The sequence below is a fragment of the Chroicocephalus ridibundus genome, chromosome 2 (genome assembly GCF_963924245.1).
Source record: "Chroicocephalus ridibundus chromosome 2, bChrRid1.1, whole genome shotgun sequence".
Taxonomy (NCBI): domain Eukaryota; kingdom Metazoa; phylum Chordata; class Aves; order Charadriiformes; family Laridae; genus Chroicocephalus; species Chroicocephalus ridibundus.
The window spans coordinates 65,447,992-65,467,624 of record NC_086285.1 but is presented as its reverse complement, the minus strand read 5'-3'; the positions used below and the strand labels follow the sequence as shown (position 1 = coordinate 65,467,624).

Here is a 19,633-nt window from a genome sequence, read left to right as displayed (position 1 = left end):
GACTCTTTTTGACTGTCAGCTGCTGCTCCAACCACATGGAGCAACGGTTTCTTTTCAGTCAGTGCTTGGAGTTTAGAGCCACTGGATGGCATATCTCCCCAGGTCCAACAGAGGTCTGGCAGTAGGACTGAGCTGGGCTGCGTACCTTGGAGTCTCAGAAGCCTCAGTCCAGGTGATACCCAAATGTGCCCATCAATGGTTAACTTGGAAGCATGTGGGCCCAATAAGCAAGGTCCTCTTGCAGTCGTTGTTGTTGCCGCCGCCGAGCTCCTGGTGTGCCTGGTGTGCGTTGTCTCTTCCCCGGCTCCACGCTGGGCACGAGGCAGCACGTGCTGTGCCTGGCTCGGGGCTACAAGCCTTGCTGCAGGGGTGGGGGGGGACAGAACCAGGGCAGGCCAGTGTCACCCTTTTGTGAGCTGTTTCACAGGTCTCTCTTCTAGCCCGTGGCCAGTTTGCAGGCTGCTCGAAAGGTGCCTCCTTTCTGCACATCTCCAGCTGCCGCGTTTGGCTGACATGGCGTCAAAGGCTCAAAACTTCACCACCCAGGGACAGCCAGCACAATCAGTTACTATGTTTATGTGTTGATATGAGCCTGTCTTGAGAAATCTGGCCTGAAAAGGCTGAATGAGGAAAATCTCAGTATTTCATTCAATCAGGTTATTGTGTGATGAAATAAAGAAAATAATATTTTAGTCCCGCCTGTGGCAGTACTGGGTCGGTCACTGTGATTATCCTGTTCTAAAAACCACGAGTCATTGAAGGAGAATCACTCTACGTTCATTGTCTCAGAAGCTGCTGGAGCCAAGAGAGCTTTTCCATTCAGAAGTGTTTTATGAGGTACGCTGCAGCTGTGAGCTAGTTATGAGCAGGCGTTTATCTGAAATGTATCCAGTGAACTAAGTGTAAAGAGGTTTGAAAGAAAGAAATTATATTAAATATATATCCTGTGATATTATTTCCTCTTTTCTCCTATAGGTAATACTAAAAATACTAGGAGACACTATTTCTTAGGGAGATAAAATTTTGTTGTGGGGTGCTTTTATTTAGTACTGCTCTATAGCTTTTTCCTTTATGACACGTGCAGCTCTCTATATCATTTTTTAATAGCAGCTTTTGACTTCTGAGGATAGTGTTTGTCCTAGAGACGAATCTTGGCTTTATTCAAACTCTGTCAAGATTAATGTGAGCTGCTAGATTTTTCTGCCTATATTGGATTAACCTATGAACAGATGTAGAAGGCTTTATTCAGGACTCGCTAACCAATGTCTGGCCACCTCCTCTAGCAAGACTTCAGATTTAAGGAGATTGGGGAAGTGCTCTAAAAATGCCACTGCTGTGGTTTCTTGGGATTTTTTAGCCGGAGGGAATTTTTGAATAGTGAATATGTAAAACAGCTCCACTGAGTTACTTCCTTTGGAGTTCTGCTGTTTAAAAGAAAAAAAAACAACCCTAAACTAGAAAGAATTAGAAAGAGTTGTGAATGTTTCTACTTCGGCACTAACAATGCATTAGCTTCTTAACAAAAGAATACATTTAGTTCCATTGAAAAGAGATGTTAGATGCAATTGACATCTGTTACAGCAACTTTGTTATATACCTGTGCTTCTTTGGGCAGGTTCAGTAAAGGAGAAAGAGAAAATAACTGGAAAAGGACTTGAAAAGTGCTAAAAAGAAGGAAAGTTAAAAGAGGCTGATGCAGGCAATGGCAGTATTGATTTTGTGGGGGTTTTTTCCCAGCTCCTGTTTCTCACTGACAAAAATCATATGGATGAGAGCAAAATCAAAGAAATAGGAGTAGGGATAATGGATGCCTACATGAGAGATTTCCTTTTCTGAGTATGCCATATACCTAAAGCAGACACTGGCAAGTACAGTGGTGGCCTGAGCTAGTAGTGCATTGTGTCTCATCCCTCCTGGGACTAACCCCAAGGAGGCTGTGCCTACTCTTATTCTTAAAATAGTAGCTGCTTTATATATTAAGCAGTCAAAATAGAGAAGGTGGAAGAGGGGTACGGGAAGTGGGGGCCATTTAGGGTTTTTTTAATAAAAAAGAATGGCTTTGTGCGTTCAAATCATCTGACCCAACTGAAAAGCAGTTTTTCATTACAGAAAGCATTGTATAGAGAATCATAAGGGACTAAGTTATAAAAGAGAAAGTGGTTTTCAAGAGAGTAATTAGGAACTAAAAGGTAAATGGTGAAATGGTAAATGGCAAATGCAGAAATCAAGGTCTTAAGAGTGAGCCAAAAATACATTGGGTAAATGGAAAATTATTAGCATTACTTAAAAGTGGTTTGTACTTATACTTGATGTTGTACAGGCCATTTCTTAGTTTCACTGCCTTTCCTGTTCCACTAAGTTAATCAAAACTGTCTGTCAGTGTGCTTACAAATTGCCTATTTTAAACTGTTCTTATCATTTTCTGTAGTTCTGTGATTGTATTCATTTGTCTTCCTAAATGCTCTTCTTTTCTACTTAGTTCTTCAGTTTTCTCCATGGGTCTGCAAAAATCATTGTCATTGCTTCTGTGGCTCCAGCCAGCATTCATACAATTTTCTGGAGAAGTTTTGCGCATTCCATTGTTTTGCTTTGGTGACGTTTCTTCTTTCACTACTGTGGTCACTGATTATCTGGTTACTGTTCTTTACGATGGCCTTTATATAAAACAGTCTAGATTTTCTTTTTTTTTTGGACTTTGCATACACATCCAGGTTTGCAGGAGTTTGGGGAGTAGTCAGTAGACAATATTCATGATGGGATGGACCAGGTTTTGATACAACTGTAAGGCTTACCACTTACAGCTTCTCTTCTGTCTTCCCCTTTTCATTTCTGGTTCTAAGAGATACCTGGAACATCGGATTCCCTTCCTGATTCTGTCTGTTTTAAAGTTAAGAGGTTGAAGAAAGTGGTCTCTAGTCCTCAGCAGATTTCTAGTTTCTTCTCCCTTTGAAGTGTTACTACATCAGGAAAATAAACAAGCTTGGTCTCTCTTTAGTGCACTCAGGGTGAGGGCAGAGTCCTGTCAGCATGTGAACAGCTAGATTGAAAACATTTTGTTCTGATCCCAGGAAGCAAACAGATTCTCTCCTCTTCTCCACACCCTCTTTTCAATTACAGCAAACCTGTGATCAGTGCTCCAGGTTCAAGGACCTGCACTTACTGCTTCACTCTCTGCAGACATGTGGCCTGTGGGTTGCTGTGCTGGGGTCAGCACAGCGTTCATCTCCACGCTTTCCTCCTGTGTCTCCCCAGAGCTGTTCTCTCAAGGCCTGCAGCAGCACAGTATGAGGCTCCAAAGACAGTTATTTCTGCCCTGTGCATTCAACACATTTGAGAATTTCAGGAACTGAAGGAAGAGGCAGGTGGAACAACCCAGGAGGGAGTGGGAGACCTTCCTTCCCTCACCCTCCCAGCACTTCCGGCAGTGTGAGCAGCAGTATCCGCTTCCCTTGAGCATCGTCCAGATTGTAGCACGGTGTGGACTGTTAAAGCTCTTGTACATATTGAACCTCTTTCTCATTTCTCTTCCCCTGGCACCTCATCCCATCAGTTCAAAAAGTAAACTCAAAGCAAACAACTTCAAACCAAAAGCATTCATCTTTTGCAAATAGTTCAAGGCTTCTTTACAGTAAGAGGAATATAGCACTGCTAGCATGTCTAATCAGTGCTCTCTTCAGTTGGTGCTTTTCTCTGTGCCCTGAAAATTTGAAATACAAGATAAATTTTATTGTACTTCTGTTACAAAAATGTTTTATTAAGTTTAGGCACTCCATTTTCTTTTGGCAAGGCAGTGTCATGCAAGGTATTTTGCATAGTTAAGGTCAGGTCTTGCCAAATCACAAAAGGTCAGAGTTGAGCTTATCATGAAGGCACCTGAGAGATTAAAGTTTTCTGAAAATGTCTTTTTCCTCAGTTACCTAACAAATTTAGGAGCAGAAGTGCCTTGATTCTTGAAATTCCAGCACCTGTATTGTTTTGCCAGAGTTCACTGCAGCCAGTTGTGAAAGTGAGATAAGTTAGCTGCTTCTGTGGTTGCAGAATTGTCTCCCTCAGTGCAGTAGGACTCAGTGGGATTAGAAATATGAAATGGAAATAAAATGAGATTTGGATTTGGAGAAATGTAGATTAAGGTGCAAGGATGCAAATATCCGTAATACTGACTGTGATGAAGATCTGTAAAGTGAGCAGAGTGCTGAGCAATTTAAGTGGTTAATAGATGAGCTAGAACAGCAGGAAAAGGAGGTTGGTGGAACTTAGGCTGGGAAGTGACTTTGCAGGGTGGACCCAAAAGACTGTTACAAGGTGACCTGCAATGGTGCATTTGGTCCTCTGCTCTTCAGACAAAGAGGGACAAGAAAACAGAAGAGTGGGAAGTGCAGTGACTAACATGTTGGATGATGTGCCCAAAAACAGACAGGGGAGGAAGGACTTGTAGTATTCTTGAGTGGGATGCTGAAAGAAACAAAACTTGGTGTCAGAAAAAGCTGTTTCAACAAGGCTCACAGGTAGGGTTTTAATTTGTTCTGGGGAGGATGGCTGGGAATGATATATGTCCACATAAGGGAATGGAATTGTATGCCAAGCAAGATGTCCTGGCATTGTCAGGTAAGCTTACAGGGTAGTGGTGGAAGCCCTGTCCCTTCAGATAGTAAGTCTTGTATTAGAGAATTTCCTAAAACAGGATTCATGGTGTACAAAGGGGCAGATGGCAAGAGTTTGGGAATGAAGACAGGCTAGGGAACGTCTGTCCTTTTTGAACTGCAAAGACCCTAGTTGGACTGAAATTTTAAGATTTGTGTCATGCTGCTGTGCATGGGATGTGATTGTGATGCTTTTATTTCCTCCCCGCAGCATTCAGTTGTCCACAGCAGGGCTTTAAAGCACCGCTCTGCAACCACTGTGGGTCAGCGCTAATGCTGCACGTGGGAAGTGGCTCAGAAAGCATTGGTTTGTGGTGGCGCCTTCTGACACAGCGCAGCCTTCCCGCTGGGCTTTGCTTTGAGAAACAGCACAGGTGTGTGCTGCATCACTGTCATCATGAACTTCACTTCTGTACCTCTGCGCGCACACGTGCAGGTGGAAGGAAAGGGGAAAACCTAGCATTTCATGTGAAGACTTAGGCGCTGACATACCTTCATATAGAGCTTGCAAGGTGGTTATTTCCTTATAATGCTAAAGTGGTTTTGAGAAGAATGTGAGCTTCAATTCTTGGAAAAATCTTACCTTATTTCCAGGCAGTAAGCTGACTGGAAGGTAGGACTTTGTCCCCAAGTGATCACTCTTATTTTACACCCTCATTTCTCCAGTGTTTTCTTAGAATGTGAGAAGCATTTTAGTATCTGAAGGATGTAATTAATTCACAAACAGTAATGACTGTAATGTCATTAGATTTTGTCCTCGGGGGTGCTGGCTTTGGAGACAACCACTGAACCCTAGCAAGGTAAGCACTAGAGCCAGCACTGTTACCTTGTGTATGTTGAACAAAGTGATAATTACAATTCTTGAATTGGAATACTAAAGGTGTGCTCAGGCTATCTACGGGTTACCATATGAAGATGAAGGGAAAAATGTACTCAGATTACCTCAGGTTAAATTGGATGAAGAGTCTGGTGATTTCTTTGTTGTCTAGGGCAGGAAGAAAGGAATATTTAAAAGCATTATGATTTGAGCTTTGGTATACACAGCTGTGCTGAAGCAAAGCTCTATATCCTCCCATCTTTTTATTACCTTTCAAATTGAATGTGTCCGAAGTTATTTAGAACTAGAGAATAAAATACACTGAATAGCATTCCACCGGGACATTTTGCCATCTCTTAGCCCTGGCCCTGCAGGGTGTAGCAGCAGTGTCCCTCCTGGCAGCAGGCAGGCCAGCAGCCGGAGTGTTGGGGGGCCAATTCGCCCTGCAGGGAGGCGAGCCATGGGAAGGAGTGCTCGTTCCTGGGATTTGCTGATGACCAGCTGCATGGCGGAAGGAGCGTGGGAACAGCCCTTTTGCCACCCACACCGTGGTGTGGGGTCCCAGGGGTGGCAAGGTGACTGGTTCAGCTAGCTGTGCCAAGTGGCCGGAGTAGATAGGCAGCATGAGAGCATCTAGAGCAGCATTAGCCAGCAGCTGTGCCTGCAGCTCCATTGATTGTAATGTCTTAAGCAGGAGGTGAGAGACAGGGAAAGGGGGACAGATCACAGAATCACAGAATGGTAGGGGTTGGAAGGAACCTCTAGAGATGATCTAGTCCAACCCCCCTGCCAGAGCAGGTTCAACTAGAGCAGCTTGCACAGGAACACGTCCAGCCGGGTTTTGAGTGTCTCCAGAGAAGGAGACTCCACCACCTCCCTGGGCAGCCTCTTCCAGTGTTCTGACACCCTCAAAGTAAAGAAGTTCCTCCTCATGTTTACATGGAACTTCCTGTGCTCAAGTTTGTGCCTGTTACCCCTTGTCCTGGAGGAGGACAAGAACAACTTAATGAGTGAGATGCTGAAGGTGGTGTAATTTAGGTGTGCTTTGCACCATTTACATTAAGCTGACACTGCTGTGTGCACTGGCAGTGACTGTATTACTGCGACCACTGCAGGGCATGATTTGGTGCCCTGGCACCTGAGGAAAGCTGCTCCCTGTCATGGCAGCAGATCTTGAAGCTTCCAAATCCACCAGCAGCAGAAGCAGAGCCCATCTCATATGTGTTCACACCACATGTCTGAGCAGAGCTAAGCTTTGCAGTCTGGCCAGCATCCATTTATGTCTCCTGGTAGGGAGGGCACCGGTGTGCATTGTGGTTCAAGTCTTTCCTCCGATCCACAGAAGAGATTTATTTTCACACCTGCTGCACAGACTTAGGGTGTTTGTGGCTGCTAAGACCTACTGCCCTTCTTTCTGCAGCATAAGTTGTAGACTACTAGAAATATTTTATAGCTTTTAAGGGTTACCAGTTTCTGGACCTGCACAGACTAACTTTAGGCATAGCTGCTTGAAATAGCCAGAGGCCATACCAGTGATCCCAGACTATCCACCAGCCCCATGCTGCATGTCTTGTAGTTTCCCTTTAACTCTCCTTTGACAGACATGTTCTAACAAATAGTGGCTTTTGGGCGGGTATGCTAAGCAGGGTCAAAATGCCTGACACCCTGCCACTCTTGAGAGTTTAGAAAACTGATGTTCATGAGGAAAAATAATTGACAAATACCTGTTTACCCTATTTTTCCATAAAACTTTTTGTGGTACCCATTGCTCATGGATGGGGCTTTAACTCAACTGCTTTAGCTTGGTTCCAGAGATCCAAAATAAATGCTGGATCTCTCTTGCATTGCTCCTCTTAAGTCCTGCTAGCCTTGTGCAGCTGGACAAATGGTTCCCTTTGGAGATGGTCAGCGCTGCTCCAGCCTCAGAGGAATTGTTGAGAAGTGAGGTAAGGCACTCTCACTGAGGCAGAGCACGTAGGACTGGTGAACAGTTTCATGCTTGGATTCCCAGCTGGCTGTGCAGTATTTAAAAACAAGATCTATGCTTGCTCACACAGTAGAACCTGTCTTAGGGTATGCGCGTTTAGTTTTCAGATTTTCAGGCACTTTGAGTATCTGATCCCGATGTTTTCTTCTTCTATTTTTTTTTTCCTTTTAATAATTTTTGGCCGGCTAAACAATTTCGTTAGCATCAGGAGAACTTCTTTTTTGTTAAGCCATATGGCTTTTTGTTAGGAGCAAATGCCTATTTATTAATTTTTGTTTGTTTTGTGCAGTGTTAAAAATACCATGGCATTCGGGTTTCATGTTTTCTGGTCTGTGTTTCATTGTTGAAGGCAGGCCAGCCTCTGATTGAAGTGCAGTGTTACGGATGCTTGCTGTCGTCTCTAAGTAGACTATTTTTGAGCTGCAAATGGGAGCTGAAAGTTTTCCAAAGTCAGGATGTTATAACTGAATCTGCTTTCCCTTCCAGACGTTTCCATGCAAATGGGTTGTGGGAGGTAACAGCTTAAAAGGTTGCAGGAGAGATACCTTCTGTACCTTCTTCCTCGCTTCCCAAAACCAAATGTAGTGTTCAAAATACTCATTGATGGGCTGTTTTGATGTGGACCTTATTCCTGAAGGAAATACTAGCTTGTCAGCTCTTAAAATTATTTTATTCTGGCTTTATATCCCCAGTCATTTAAGGAACTGTCACCATTTTTTAACATATATGAACATCAAGTGCTAATATATGAAGAAATGTCTGAAACTGTGGCAGTCTAAAAAGTCAGATTTTTGAATCTGGCATCACCTGTGTCTTGGTCTAGCACTTGGCCATGATGTGGGGAAGTTGTGGTCAACTTCCACTGATTCTTGAACAAAAAGAGACCAGGTTAATGCTCCTCTTTATATTTCCAGTTGCCTGGGACAGAAAGGAAAAAAAAAAAAGCAACTTTCAACGTAGATAAAGGTCAATAAAGTATAATAATTTTTCTGTTACTGAAAAAACAAACCAACTTAGGATTTTCGAGTTCATTGACTGTCTGAGCACAATTAGCACTAAGTTTGTGACTGTAGCAGGATGTAATTACATCAGGGCAACACGTACCTCCTGTTGCTATTTGTGCTGAAATGTCTGGTCAAACCACTACAGAATTTCTGAACGGAAGTCACTGTCTAATGTCTGATTCTCTTTGTGTCTTCCAGCTTGCAGGGTATTTTTGGGTTTGTGTGTTAAGCTACAAACATGCAGAGTCGTAACATTGATGTGAGAAAATCTACAGTGCAAACAGAAAGCGAGTATTGCCGTGGTTTTCTTCTTGTGTAGGTTTTGTGCTAAGTACCAGCCCGTGTTCTGCAGACTGCTGCTCTGCAGCTCTGCTAATACGCTACTGTTTGTAAGTTATTTTGATGAATGGTTGCAACTAGTCTTAAAACAGACTTGTTTACCAAGGAGGAGAAAGAGGGGGTTTGACATCTCATATTTTTTTACAAGATCCTTTTTTTGGTAGTTTTTGCTCTTCCAGGTGAAGGAAGAAGAAAGGTGCAATGACCAAGAAGCGACTAATGTTGAACAGAGTTGTGCAAAGACTCCAATGGAAAATCAGACTTGAGACTGTCATAGTCAGGTTTTGAGCAGAAGAGCAGAAGGAACGAAGACACTGAAAAGCTTTTATTTGAGTATGATTAGTCCTGGATAGGGAGGTTGAGCCTAAATATCTGGCTAATCTCATTGTTATGTAAATTACTTTGCCTCTAGTAAAGTTCCTCAAAGAGAAGCAACAGAAAGTTGTTTTTTTTTTCTTTTGAATGCACTTTACAAACTCTTTCTACATCTGAATAATTTCAGGAGTATTCTGTAAAAATTATCGTTCATTGGCTGACTTCTGATACGCTGTACTAACAGGCGTTTTTTACCTCTAGTTGCTGTCGCTTCAGAATTAATACACGATATATATTGCTGAATGAAGCAAGCTGTTCCTTGAGAAAAGTGAATGCTGTTTTCTAGCATGCCATTTATTTATTTAGCAAATGAAGATTGGTACAGTGTCTTTATGAAATCTACTATCATTGGTAGAGAACAGCAGCACCATAGGGCATTTTTATATTACCATATTAAAAAATAGCATTTAGCAACCCACCCCTAGCCTAGTGTCTGAACAGAAGTGATGGTGTCTTTCTGAGAATTAATTTCAACAGCAGAATAAATAAGTGCTCTTTCAGATTTTAAGAGCAGTTGAAAAATACCAGCTTTTCCTCTTTGTGGTCAATTGCAATTTACACAGACTTGACACTGACTGTTACTACATTAGCAACTCCTTGTAACAAGCTCAACTGTAAGTAAGGAGCTTGCTTTTAGGAGGTTTGTTGTCATTGGATACGGCAGTACTGATTTACATTACTGGGAAGTGCTATTCTTACCGCAACTCTGCTTCAGCCTCTGGCAATACCAGCTATTTCAGCGCAGTTCCTGCCTCCTGCCCCTCCACTTGCCATCTCTTTTGTCACACAACCAAATGCTGCCATTTGTTTATTTCTGCCTCCCCAAATTGCTCTGTGGCACTGCTCACCCCTAAGCCGCTCGCTCCTTTGTGCTGAGAGCAGTTGTGCTGTCCTACTAGGCCGTATCCTCCATATTAACAAGGTGAGCATTTCCTGCCTTCCACGCCTCCCTGGCTTAGCTTTGGGCTATTTCAGGAAAGATATCAGTTTATTTACTCCTAAATCCTGCTTTGCTGTGTAGCCAGTGCTGCAAGAACAGCTTTGCTCACATGGCTTTGCAGATGTCAGGAAGACCTTGGGGACGGACTCTTTATCAGGGAGTGTAATGATAGGACGAGGGGTAATGGTTTCAAACTGAAGGAGGGTAGATTTAGATTGGATATTAGGAAGAAATTCTTCACTATGAGGGTGGTGAGGCACTGGAACAGGTTGCCCAGGGAGGTTGTGGATGCCCCATCCCTGGAAGTGTTCAAGGCCAGGCTGGATGAGCAGCCTGGTCTAGTGGGAGGTGTCCCTGCCCGTGGCAGGGGCGATGGAACAAGATGATCTTTAAGGTCCCTTCCAACCCGAACCAAACTCGGATAGAGCATGAAGTTGGGCTTTGTGAGATAGGTTGGGAAATTTTTGCTGCACGCAGCCTCTGTATGCTGTGCTGTCCAGTTTCAGGCAGTGTCGATGCTGCCTCTTGCAGCAAAGCTTCATCTAGCTTAACAGTGCAATGTTTGCTCTTGCATGGTGAAGCCAAAGGCCAGACATACACCAACAGGCTGCGATCTGCCAGCTGGCAGCACATGGCATTGCAAAGGAGCAGAGCCACGCAGAGCGCTTGTTCCATCACCACTGGCAGCCTGCATTGGAGCCACTGCTGCGTCAGGTGGCTCCCTGGGAGACTCACGCTGTTGCTGTGATCCCACAGATTTTCCATCATGTGGCATGCAGAGTCCTGCAGGGGAAGAAAGCTGAGACTAGAGGGTTGCCCCCTTTGGTGTATTGGTAGCTTGTGAAAAATGACCCTCACACATCTTAGAGGAATGGACTGGAACTTCATTCAGCAAACGGAGGTTATAGCAGAGCAGCAGCAGAATGGCTCAGGTGCACTCTCCCCTTTTTCCTCTTTCTTCCCCACAACAAATTGAAAACTCCATTTCTTTTGGGCAATAAAACCCTGCCTTTCTGCACAGATAGTGCTCTTTTCTCCTCTGGGACAGGTAAGAGGCAGCTATCTGCCCAAGATAGGCTGTTTTCTTTCTTTTCTACCCCAAAAGTAAGAATAAATACAAGAACTACCTCTCTTCCCCAAGTGAGTGGGTGAAGTTGAGAAGCTGTGGACAAAAATTTGCTTTTCTATTCTGTGTGGCATCCTGGAATGTAGGAGAGCAGTGATGGTGTATCCGTGCGATCAGTCACGCATAGTCATGCACGCACTATTGCATTATTGCAAACGGCATCTGCGTATGTAGTGAGGACAAGGCAATTGCACAGCCCAAATAAGAGGGAAGGACCATTACTATTGTACCTGAGTGTCCGGAGATTAGGATGTGGCAGAAGTCATGCTGATGGTGTAAACTTCATTCAGCCCCTCTCACAGCCTCCTGAAGCATGGGCCTGCGATGTGGGGGCAGGGGCAGCTCTATTTCCCCCTGAGATGCCATGCAGACACTCAATGGGTTTCTCAGCGAGCTGAAACTTTCAGACTGTGCGTGCAAACGGCTGCTGGTTGAGATGGAGGGGAGCTGACAGCAGTTGTAGCTTTTCCCCTGCCTAGGGCAGGCGCTGGAGGAGTGAGACATACTTAATTGGAGAGGGCACTAGGCGCATTCAGGGATGCTTGCAGACCCTGAATGACAGTGATGAGGCGGGGGTCCTGGGCCACTGCACACCTCTTCTGCTCATTCCCTAGCTTCACCCTTGTGGTGGGTTAACCTTGGCTAGGTGCCAGGTGCCCACCAAGCCACTCTATCATTCCCCGTCCTCAACTGGACAGGGGGAGAGAAAAATACAACAAAAGGCTCATGGGTCAAGATAAGGACAAGGAGATCACTCACCAATTACTGTCACAGGCAAAACAGACTCAACTTGGGGAAATAAATTTAATTTTATTGCCAACCAAAATCAGAGTAGGATAATGAGAAACAAGAACAAATCTTAAAACATCTTCCCCCCACCCCTGCCTTCTTCCTAGGCTGAACTTCACTCCCAATTTCTCTACCTCCTCCCTGCCAAGTGGCACAGGGGCACAGAGAATGGGAGTTGCAGTCAGTTCTTCACACATTGTCTCAGACGCTCCTTCCTCCTCATGCTCTTGCATTGCTCCAGCATGGGGTCCCTCCCACAGGAGATGTTCCTCCACGTACTTCTCCAACATGGGTCCTTCCCATGTGCTGCAGTTCTTCAAGAACTGCTCCAGTGTGGGATCTTTCCATGGGGTGCAGTCCTTCAAAAATGGACTGCTCCAGCGTGGGTCCTCCATGGGGTCACATGTCCTGCCAGCAAATCTGCTCCAGTGTGGGCTTCTCTCCCCATGGGTCCACACGTCCTGTTGGGAGCCTGCTTCAGCCTGGACTTCCCCACTGGAGGAGGGGAAGGAGGTCACAGCCTCCTTGGGACATCTGCCTCCTCTGGTGTGGGGTCCTCTGCGGGCTGCAGGTGGATATCTGCTCCACTGTTAACCTCCATGGGCTGCAGGGGGACAGCCTGCCTCCACATGGTCTTTACCATGGGCTGCAGGGGAATCTCTGCTCTGGTGCCTGGAGCACCTCCTCCTCACCCTCCTTCTTCACTGACCTCGGTGTCTGCAGAGTTGTTGCTCTCACATAATCTCACTCCTCTCTCCTGGCTGCTGCTGTTGGTGCAGCAGTTTTTTCCCATTCTTGACTATGTTATCACAGAGGCGCTACCACTGTCACTGATGGGCTTGGGCTTGGCCTTGTCCAGTGGTGGGTCTGTCTTGAAGTCGTCTGGCATTGGCTCTTTTGTACACAGGGGAAGCTTCTACCAGTTTCTCACAGAAGCCACTCCTGAAGCCCCTCCTGCCTTTTCCTCCCCCCATGGCTACCAAAAGCTGCCACGCAAACCCAATACAACCCTGAACGCCATTGTCCCAGGCTGTACTCCTCCATCTGTCCACCCCAAATTCAGGCCCTTTCCAAGGCCTTGTGTCTGAAGTTTCCATTCTCTTCTGTCATTCCATGTCTTGGTCCAGCCTCTTTTTCCTACCCCCTTCTCATCTGACCAACATCTCTGCTCCTCTGATGTCTCCTCATCTTTCCTCTGGGGCTCTTCATTGCCCCTTCTCACTTGCGTGACACTATCCCCGTTTCCTTGCCAAGCTTTCTTTGGTTACCCCACGAACATTTAGGTCTGTGCTAGCCATGTGCCTTTTTTCCAGTCCCAGCCTCTCCTCTGGAAAGCAGCCGGCACTCCCACAGTTGCTGCTTTGCATTAACCCTGGGCTCCGAGAACCTCAGTGCAGCCACAATACTAAGGTTTTGTGGAACATCAAGTGTTTTGTATACTTTTATGTTGCATTCTTGTAGTACCTTGGTGATTTGCAGGTTTTCTCTACTGTTTTGTCCAAGCTACTGGACAGAGGAGGACGTACACTTTCTGATTTTTTGAAGACCAGGGCTCTGGAACATGCAAAGGCTATTGGAGCATGCACTAAGTTACCCAGTCAGTATTGCAGGCTGTTGAGTTCACAGGTGGCTTCCTAGCCAGAATTACTTTGGCAAACTCAGCACAGCATGTGACACAGCTAGTGGTGTGCTTCTAGCGCTTGATGTCTATGGTGCTGCTGAACTGCATGTGTCTGTAAGGGTTCCCTCAGTGATTATTCTTTCTTTGGGGGAGTAGACTCTTTTGTAGACTGTGCATCTTCTGACAGTGTGTATTTTCTCCTCCACATCTGCACTGCACTATGGGGTCACTTCTAAAACCCAGCTAATTTTCTCCATGGGGAACACATGACAAATATCCATTGCACATTAAATTCCTATTCAGATATTTTGTGTCATCCCTGAATTGCCCTTCTGTCAACAGCAAGCAGGTAGTTTGACCTGCCAGGTTTAGGAGGGTCCCCAACCACGTCAGGACAGATTCACAATTAAATTGTGATCAGTTGCCCAGAAACACTGATAAGCTTAAAATCAGAGGAGGAGCAATGTTGGCTGCCTGCAAGCAAGGTGCCAGTTTTATTACCCTCAGAGTTCATCGCCCTTCCTAATTAAAATCCCAAACAATCCCACCACTGCCTGCATCTGTAAACTTCCCGTAAGTGTGATGTAAGGTGACTCGGTGTGATACGGGAACATGCGGGTGGTGCAGGCTGTTTGCACTGAGCACGAATGACACTATGGGTTCAGCAGTTGTTTTCCTTCTCGGATTATTTATTTACATTTTTAGAATGACCTTGGGTGGGGAATGACTGTTCATTCAGCCCCATGTCCTTGCTTGCACTTATACGCAGGGACTCTCTTTGGAAGGTCCGTAGGATTGTAGACCTGTTTCATGCTCTCAGACACGTGACATGAATTACAGAAAAGTGTGTATTTCCATAGTGCAATGGGGCAGTATTAACTGAGGCTTTTGGCCACTCTTCCCATATGGGAAGAGAGGGGGCTGCAGCATTTGGCTTGCAATAAATAGCATTGTGTACTTGTATCCAAAATACAAATTGTGCTAGCTCCCTGCCTGAATGTTTGAGAAATGAACATTAAGTCCTACCCTGCTGCATGGGCCTGACTGCATTTGATGAATTGGAGTCAGTGCTGGCAAAACGTAATTGCTCATAATTATGACAAATCATGCGTAATGCTCATACTGTGAACTACAAAGCTTTTGTCTGCTACCGCTTATCCATCTGTTTAAAAAGCTCTCCTGTTAAAGTGCATGAAGCTTGGAAACAGCCTTCAGGATGTGGTTGTTCACATTTTGTCGAGGGCACTGAAAAAAAATTCGGTCTGTTTGAAGAACTTGCTTCTATTCCCTAGAGTTTCTCCTGCTGTGGAGGAGCAGGAGCTGGACTGCAGGACAGGGGAAGGCTCAGCAGTACAGCAAGATGAAAGCAAGGATGGCTGTTAAAAGGAAGTCTGAGCATTGCTCTTGATCTATGTCCTTGATAAAAATCCCTAGTGATGTTCATCCTTCCAGTAACAGCTGCAGGCATGTTGTTTTCCCTCTTTCTGTATTACTGGACAATCTGTCTTTCTGGTTTTTTGGTTTTGCATTTTTTGCAATAAGAAGTGGCTTCTTGCATCTATCAATCAGAAGTGTTTGTTTCAGCAGATGCTAAAAAAGCGTAGATGCATGAGAGAGCAGGCTGCGTGTTACTTCACCTTGCATGAGCACAAAATGGCACGCACAAGAAATAACTGCTGGGATGAATTGGCTTTGTTTTCTATGCACTGTATTACTTTGGTTTATGGTCAGTGCTGTCAGCATGTGGCAGTCATGTATACAGAGCACCGCTGAGTCAAATATGCTAGCTGGATATTTTAAAATCTTGGATACCTTCATAGCCACAGGCATTTGGAGCTGTAATTGCTGAGATAAGAGTGCTGCAGTTTGTGGGTTAGAGAATTTGATCCTCCCTTCCAAGTACAGTGCTGCACGTCTTGGCCAGGCGCGCTGTCTGCCCTGGTCAAGGGGAGTCCCAACCCACTGTTGAGTGTAAACCCTCACTGAAGTAGGTGGGATCCTCTGGCACGGCAGGTCTAATCACAAGCCAAGTTCTTCTCAATAAATACTCCTCCCTTCTTTTCTGTCTTTTAGTGTCAAGATGGTGCTGATGTGGACCAGTGGGGACACGTTCAAGACTGTTTACTTCATCTTGAATCAGGCCCCTTTCCAGTTCTCCATCTGCGGACTCCTGCAGGTTTTTGTGGACATCGCTATCCTATTGCAGGTTTACTTGTACAGCTACTACCCTCAGAAGCCTGTGTCCCACACCGTGCACCCAGCCAGCACCAAGGCCCTCTGAGGCACTTAGCTGGACAGGTTGCAGGTCAACGGGGCTGCGAAGTCAGCCATGGCAGCTCCTCTTCCGCTTGTAAATACTCCTGTGTTGCCGAGTTGAAAGCAGAAATGAGAACAAGGATTGAAAATCTGGCTGCTCTTCCAGCTCGGGAGGTTTTATTTTAAATAACTTGCTCTCTCTGTTTTCAGACTTAGCTGTACAGAACTGTTTTTGGTGGGGGGAGGGGCACTTTATTTTTGCATATGTACCTATGAGCCTTATCAATTCACAAATGTTTGTATATTTAATCACAAGGGCTGGATGGTTTGTGTTTTTAATGCTATTTAAAAATGTTACACCACAGAAATTATAGGATATTTTGTCTGGAACTTTTACCTATTTATATAATATAAAGTCTGTATATTGGCAGGAAGTTTGTGGCATATGCTAGCATTCAGTATCTCCACGATTTAGGAAGAAGTATTGAAGAGCAAATGCAGGAGCTTTGTCTTTTCCTTAAGCAGGTTTTCTGGTGAGCAGAGAAGGTGAGGGCAGGAGGCCCTGCAAAGAGGTGAGCAGCCAGAAACGAACTGGTCATACACGGTGTAAAGCATCAATGTACTAAAGAGTGAATGGCAGGTGTTCACCCCTGTTGCGGGATCAGTGTGGCGGGCGGACACATCAAGAAGATGATGAAGGGGTCCTGTGTACGGACAATGCTGGAGCCATGTTTAGAGGAGGCACAGCCAGTCAAGCAGGCAGCCAAAAGGAGGAGCTAACAGGAGACTGCAGGTAACCGGTAGTTGTGCTTTGAAACAACTGAGTTTTAGAATAGCCCGCCCTGCGCTCAGGGGGCAGCACTGCTCCTACACCTGTGCACAGGACAGAGCTGGGCTGTGGGACACCTTTCACAAACAAAGGGGCCAGCAGATCTGTGTTGCCAGTACTGCCAGGCAAGTATTTCTAGATGGCCATTGAGCCACAAAGGTAGAAGCAGCTCCACTTCCATCACCTCAAAAAGGGAAGTGAAAAAGTTTGAGACAGAGAAAAAGCCATATCCTATGGAGTAGGACTAGCATCTGACAGCTTGATTTGTTGAGGCGGAGATTCATGTTCATGTTGTTTAATGCCAAACAAGAACCAGTTTATATTTTGGGGTGCTTTGTGCATTGACCCAACAGGGAAGGAGTCCATGTTTTCCTTTTTCTGTTGCTTTAGATCTTCTAGGCTCTTAGAAGGACCAGCAGCTTGTACTTAGACAGAGGGACTGAGAAAGCTGAAAGAGCAGAGAGTTTATTTATAAATGTAGATGTTGTCTGTAATGGCTGTTTGCCAGCGTAGGTCACCGTGCCCTTTCTGAGAACTGCACATGTCTAGCAGCTGCAGGTGGCGTGGACCCACAGAGGGCTGTGACCAAGCCCCTGGGCTCCTGCCAGTTGCTGTCGTGAAACCGCCCTGGTTGGTATGAGACAACCATAGCAAGACGCTTAGTCCCAGGAAAAGCTATGCCTGCGCTGCTTTCTTCTTCATGAGGCTCCCTCCCTGCTGCCGGGTGAATCCCGTCTGACCACAGGCAAGGTGTTAGAGCTGGGACAGATTTGTGAGAATCATTTTTTCTCCACGATTAGCCTGAGAGCTTATGTTTTCTTACCGATTGCAGCAAGTCTGAGGTTTAATAACTTCCATGTGTAAATCAGATACTTCCCCTACTTTGTTCTATGTGGTAACCTCATGATTTGAGTCTGGACTGTCTTCATTGGTGGCAAACTGTCCTCTGGAGGGGGAGCATCAGCTGGCTGCAGCAGTGGTTGCATGATGCTTGGTTGGGAATGTCTGTCATAAGACAGGGAAGAGTGGTCTGTCCCTGTCTGCTTTACAGACTCGTGCCCCTCTCACCCCCTCACCCTCCAGGTGGCCCAGGCTGACACTGGGGCTCCCACTGCACATGCGTTTGGTTTTGGAGATGACATGGTGGTGGTGGAGGGCTGAGGCCCAAACTTGCGGATAGAAGTCCTGCCCTGGGGCTAAGCCGTCCTGCCCTTCAGAGGGGGCACTGCTGGAGGCGGAAGAAAGGGCGTCCTCAGGAAGCCCCTGCTGCCCTGGCAGATCCAGTCGGATCTGCATGAGTAAAGCAGAGCCGAGGAGAGCTGCTGTTTCCGAGGGCTGGGCAGAGAATGCTCTGCTCAGGCACTGACTCCATGCTCTTTGTTTGATACCATCCTCTTTCAGGCCTGAAGTGACCTTACAAAGACGATGTACCCAGCATGGCAGACTATGAATGTTTTGTTCTTCTCTTTTCTCCAATATTCTGGTTGTGTTACAGGAACATCTGGGCTTTTGTCTTTTTCAGTTGAAAACTTACTTAACAACTGGCTTCTCTGGTATGCTGCTTTAATGAGGATTGTATTTCTACTGTATGCAAACAAACACTTTCTTGTGTGTTTTAATGGTCTGAAGTTTTTTTTTAAATACCTTGTAATGATAAGATTTTTGTATATGGTGGTCTTTTTCTAATATTCTATGAAACGGGGATATAAGAAAGAAATAGCTCTTAAGAAATATACTTCTGTATGCTATTGCTTCACCTGGGAGGGCATGCTTTTGGCCACCTCTTTGGCTTTGAACTACAGGTATTACTGAGGATAAAACAACTGTTGTTTTTTCCTTTTGGGACTCTTCCCTGAGCAGATTTTGAGTCTGTCATCAGTATCCAAACCAGTGAGCTCTGCAGACCAGTCTCATTCACACCAGAGCTGCAAATGCTGGGAGAGAAGCCAGTGAAACCATGTCTAAAGTTATTTTCTGTATGTGGCATTTAGCAAGGTAAGACTCTTGGCCAGGAACTCTTGAACTTCATCTTGCAAGATGCTTTAGGGACAAAATGTTACAGAACTTTGTTTTTGTTCTTTAATTGTCAGGAATTATCTGTATCAATGATCACCTCAGAGAATAAGAAATCAATTACTTTAAATACATCTCTTTGAATGTATGGCACATTTCATGGAGTTTATTTTCTCTGTCAGTTGCAATGTTTTTTTTAAATAAAAATTGCCTATTATATATAAATTGCAGTGTTGCTTTGTTTTGTTCAGATGCAAGATGCATGCTTCTTAACTCTTATTATAACTTATCTTGTCTAGAGGATTGTCTGTAGGAATAATTCGCATGCTTTTTCCTCCTGATGGCTGGGTGAGCACAAGGCATAAATTGTCCTGAGGTCAGCGTGCACGGCAGGGATTCTGGATTTCTGTCCCCTGCTTTTCTATACATCCTGGGGTAAACTTACCCTCATGACCACTTAACTCTTTTATGCTTGTGATGCTCACAGTAAAAACACATTACTAGCAGACTATTATGTAGCTTTAAAAAAAACCCACCTGTATTGTGCAAACTGCACAATGAGGTCAAAGACAGGCACAGCTGAGGGACATGCTCTTTGCAGCCTCTGCACGGAAGATGAGGAAACAGAGTGTGTCATCTCATGGCCAACCGCTGTGCCAAGAGGAGTCTTGACCTCCCTCCGTGTTGGTTCAGGACGTGAAGACAAGCCAACACAGTCAGGACCAGCCTTGTGGCCGATGTGTGGCTCCTGGGCCTTGCCGGGCTGCTCTGGCATGGGGAGATGGTTTGCTGTTGCTGCCTGCCGTGGCTGCAGAAGCTGGAAAAGGGGAGTCGGTGAGAAGAGAGGGCTGGGGACATAGGAGAGAACGTCGGGAAGAGCAGGAGAGAGGTGGGAGA

At 45.3% G+C, this 19,633-nt stretch overlaps 1 protein-coding gene across 4 annotated transcripts in view; it reads left to right on the top strand.

The window, feature by feature from the left end:
• The window catches only part of SLC66A2 (solute carrier family 66 member 2), a 68,718-nt gene extending 49,176 nt beyond the window's left edge, over positions 1-19,542 (top strand). For all 4 annotated transcript variants that reach the window (XM_063325783.1, XM_063325782.1, XM_063325780.1 and 1 more), the window contains one exon: positions 15,712-19,542. In XM_063325783.1, the coding sequence (XP_063181853.1) occupies positions 15,712-15,919 (208 nt within the window). In that variant the 3' untranslated portion in view covers positions 15,920-19,542. The remainder of the gene's footprint in view (positions 1-15,711) is intronic.
• The last annotated feature ends 91 nt before the right edge of the window (positions 19,543-19,633 follow it).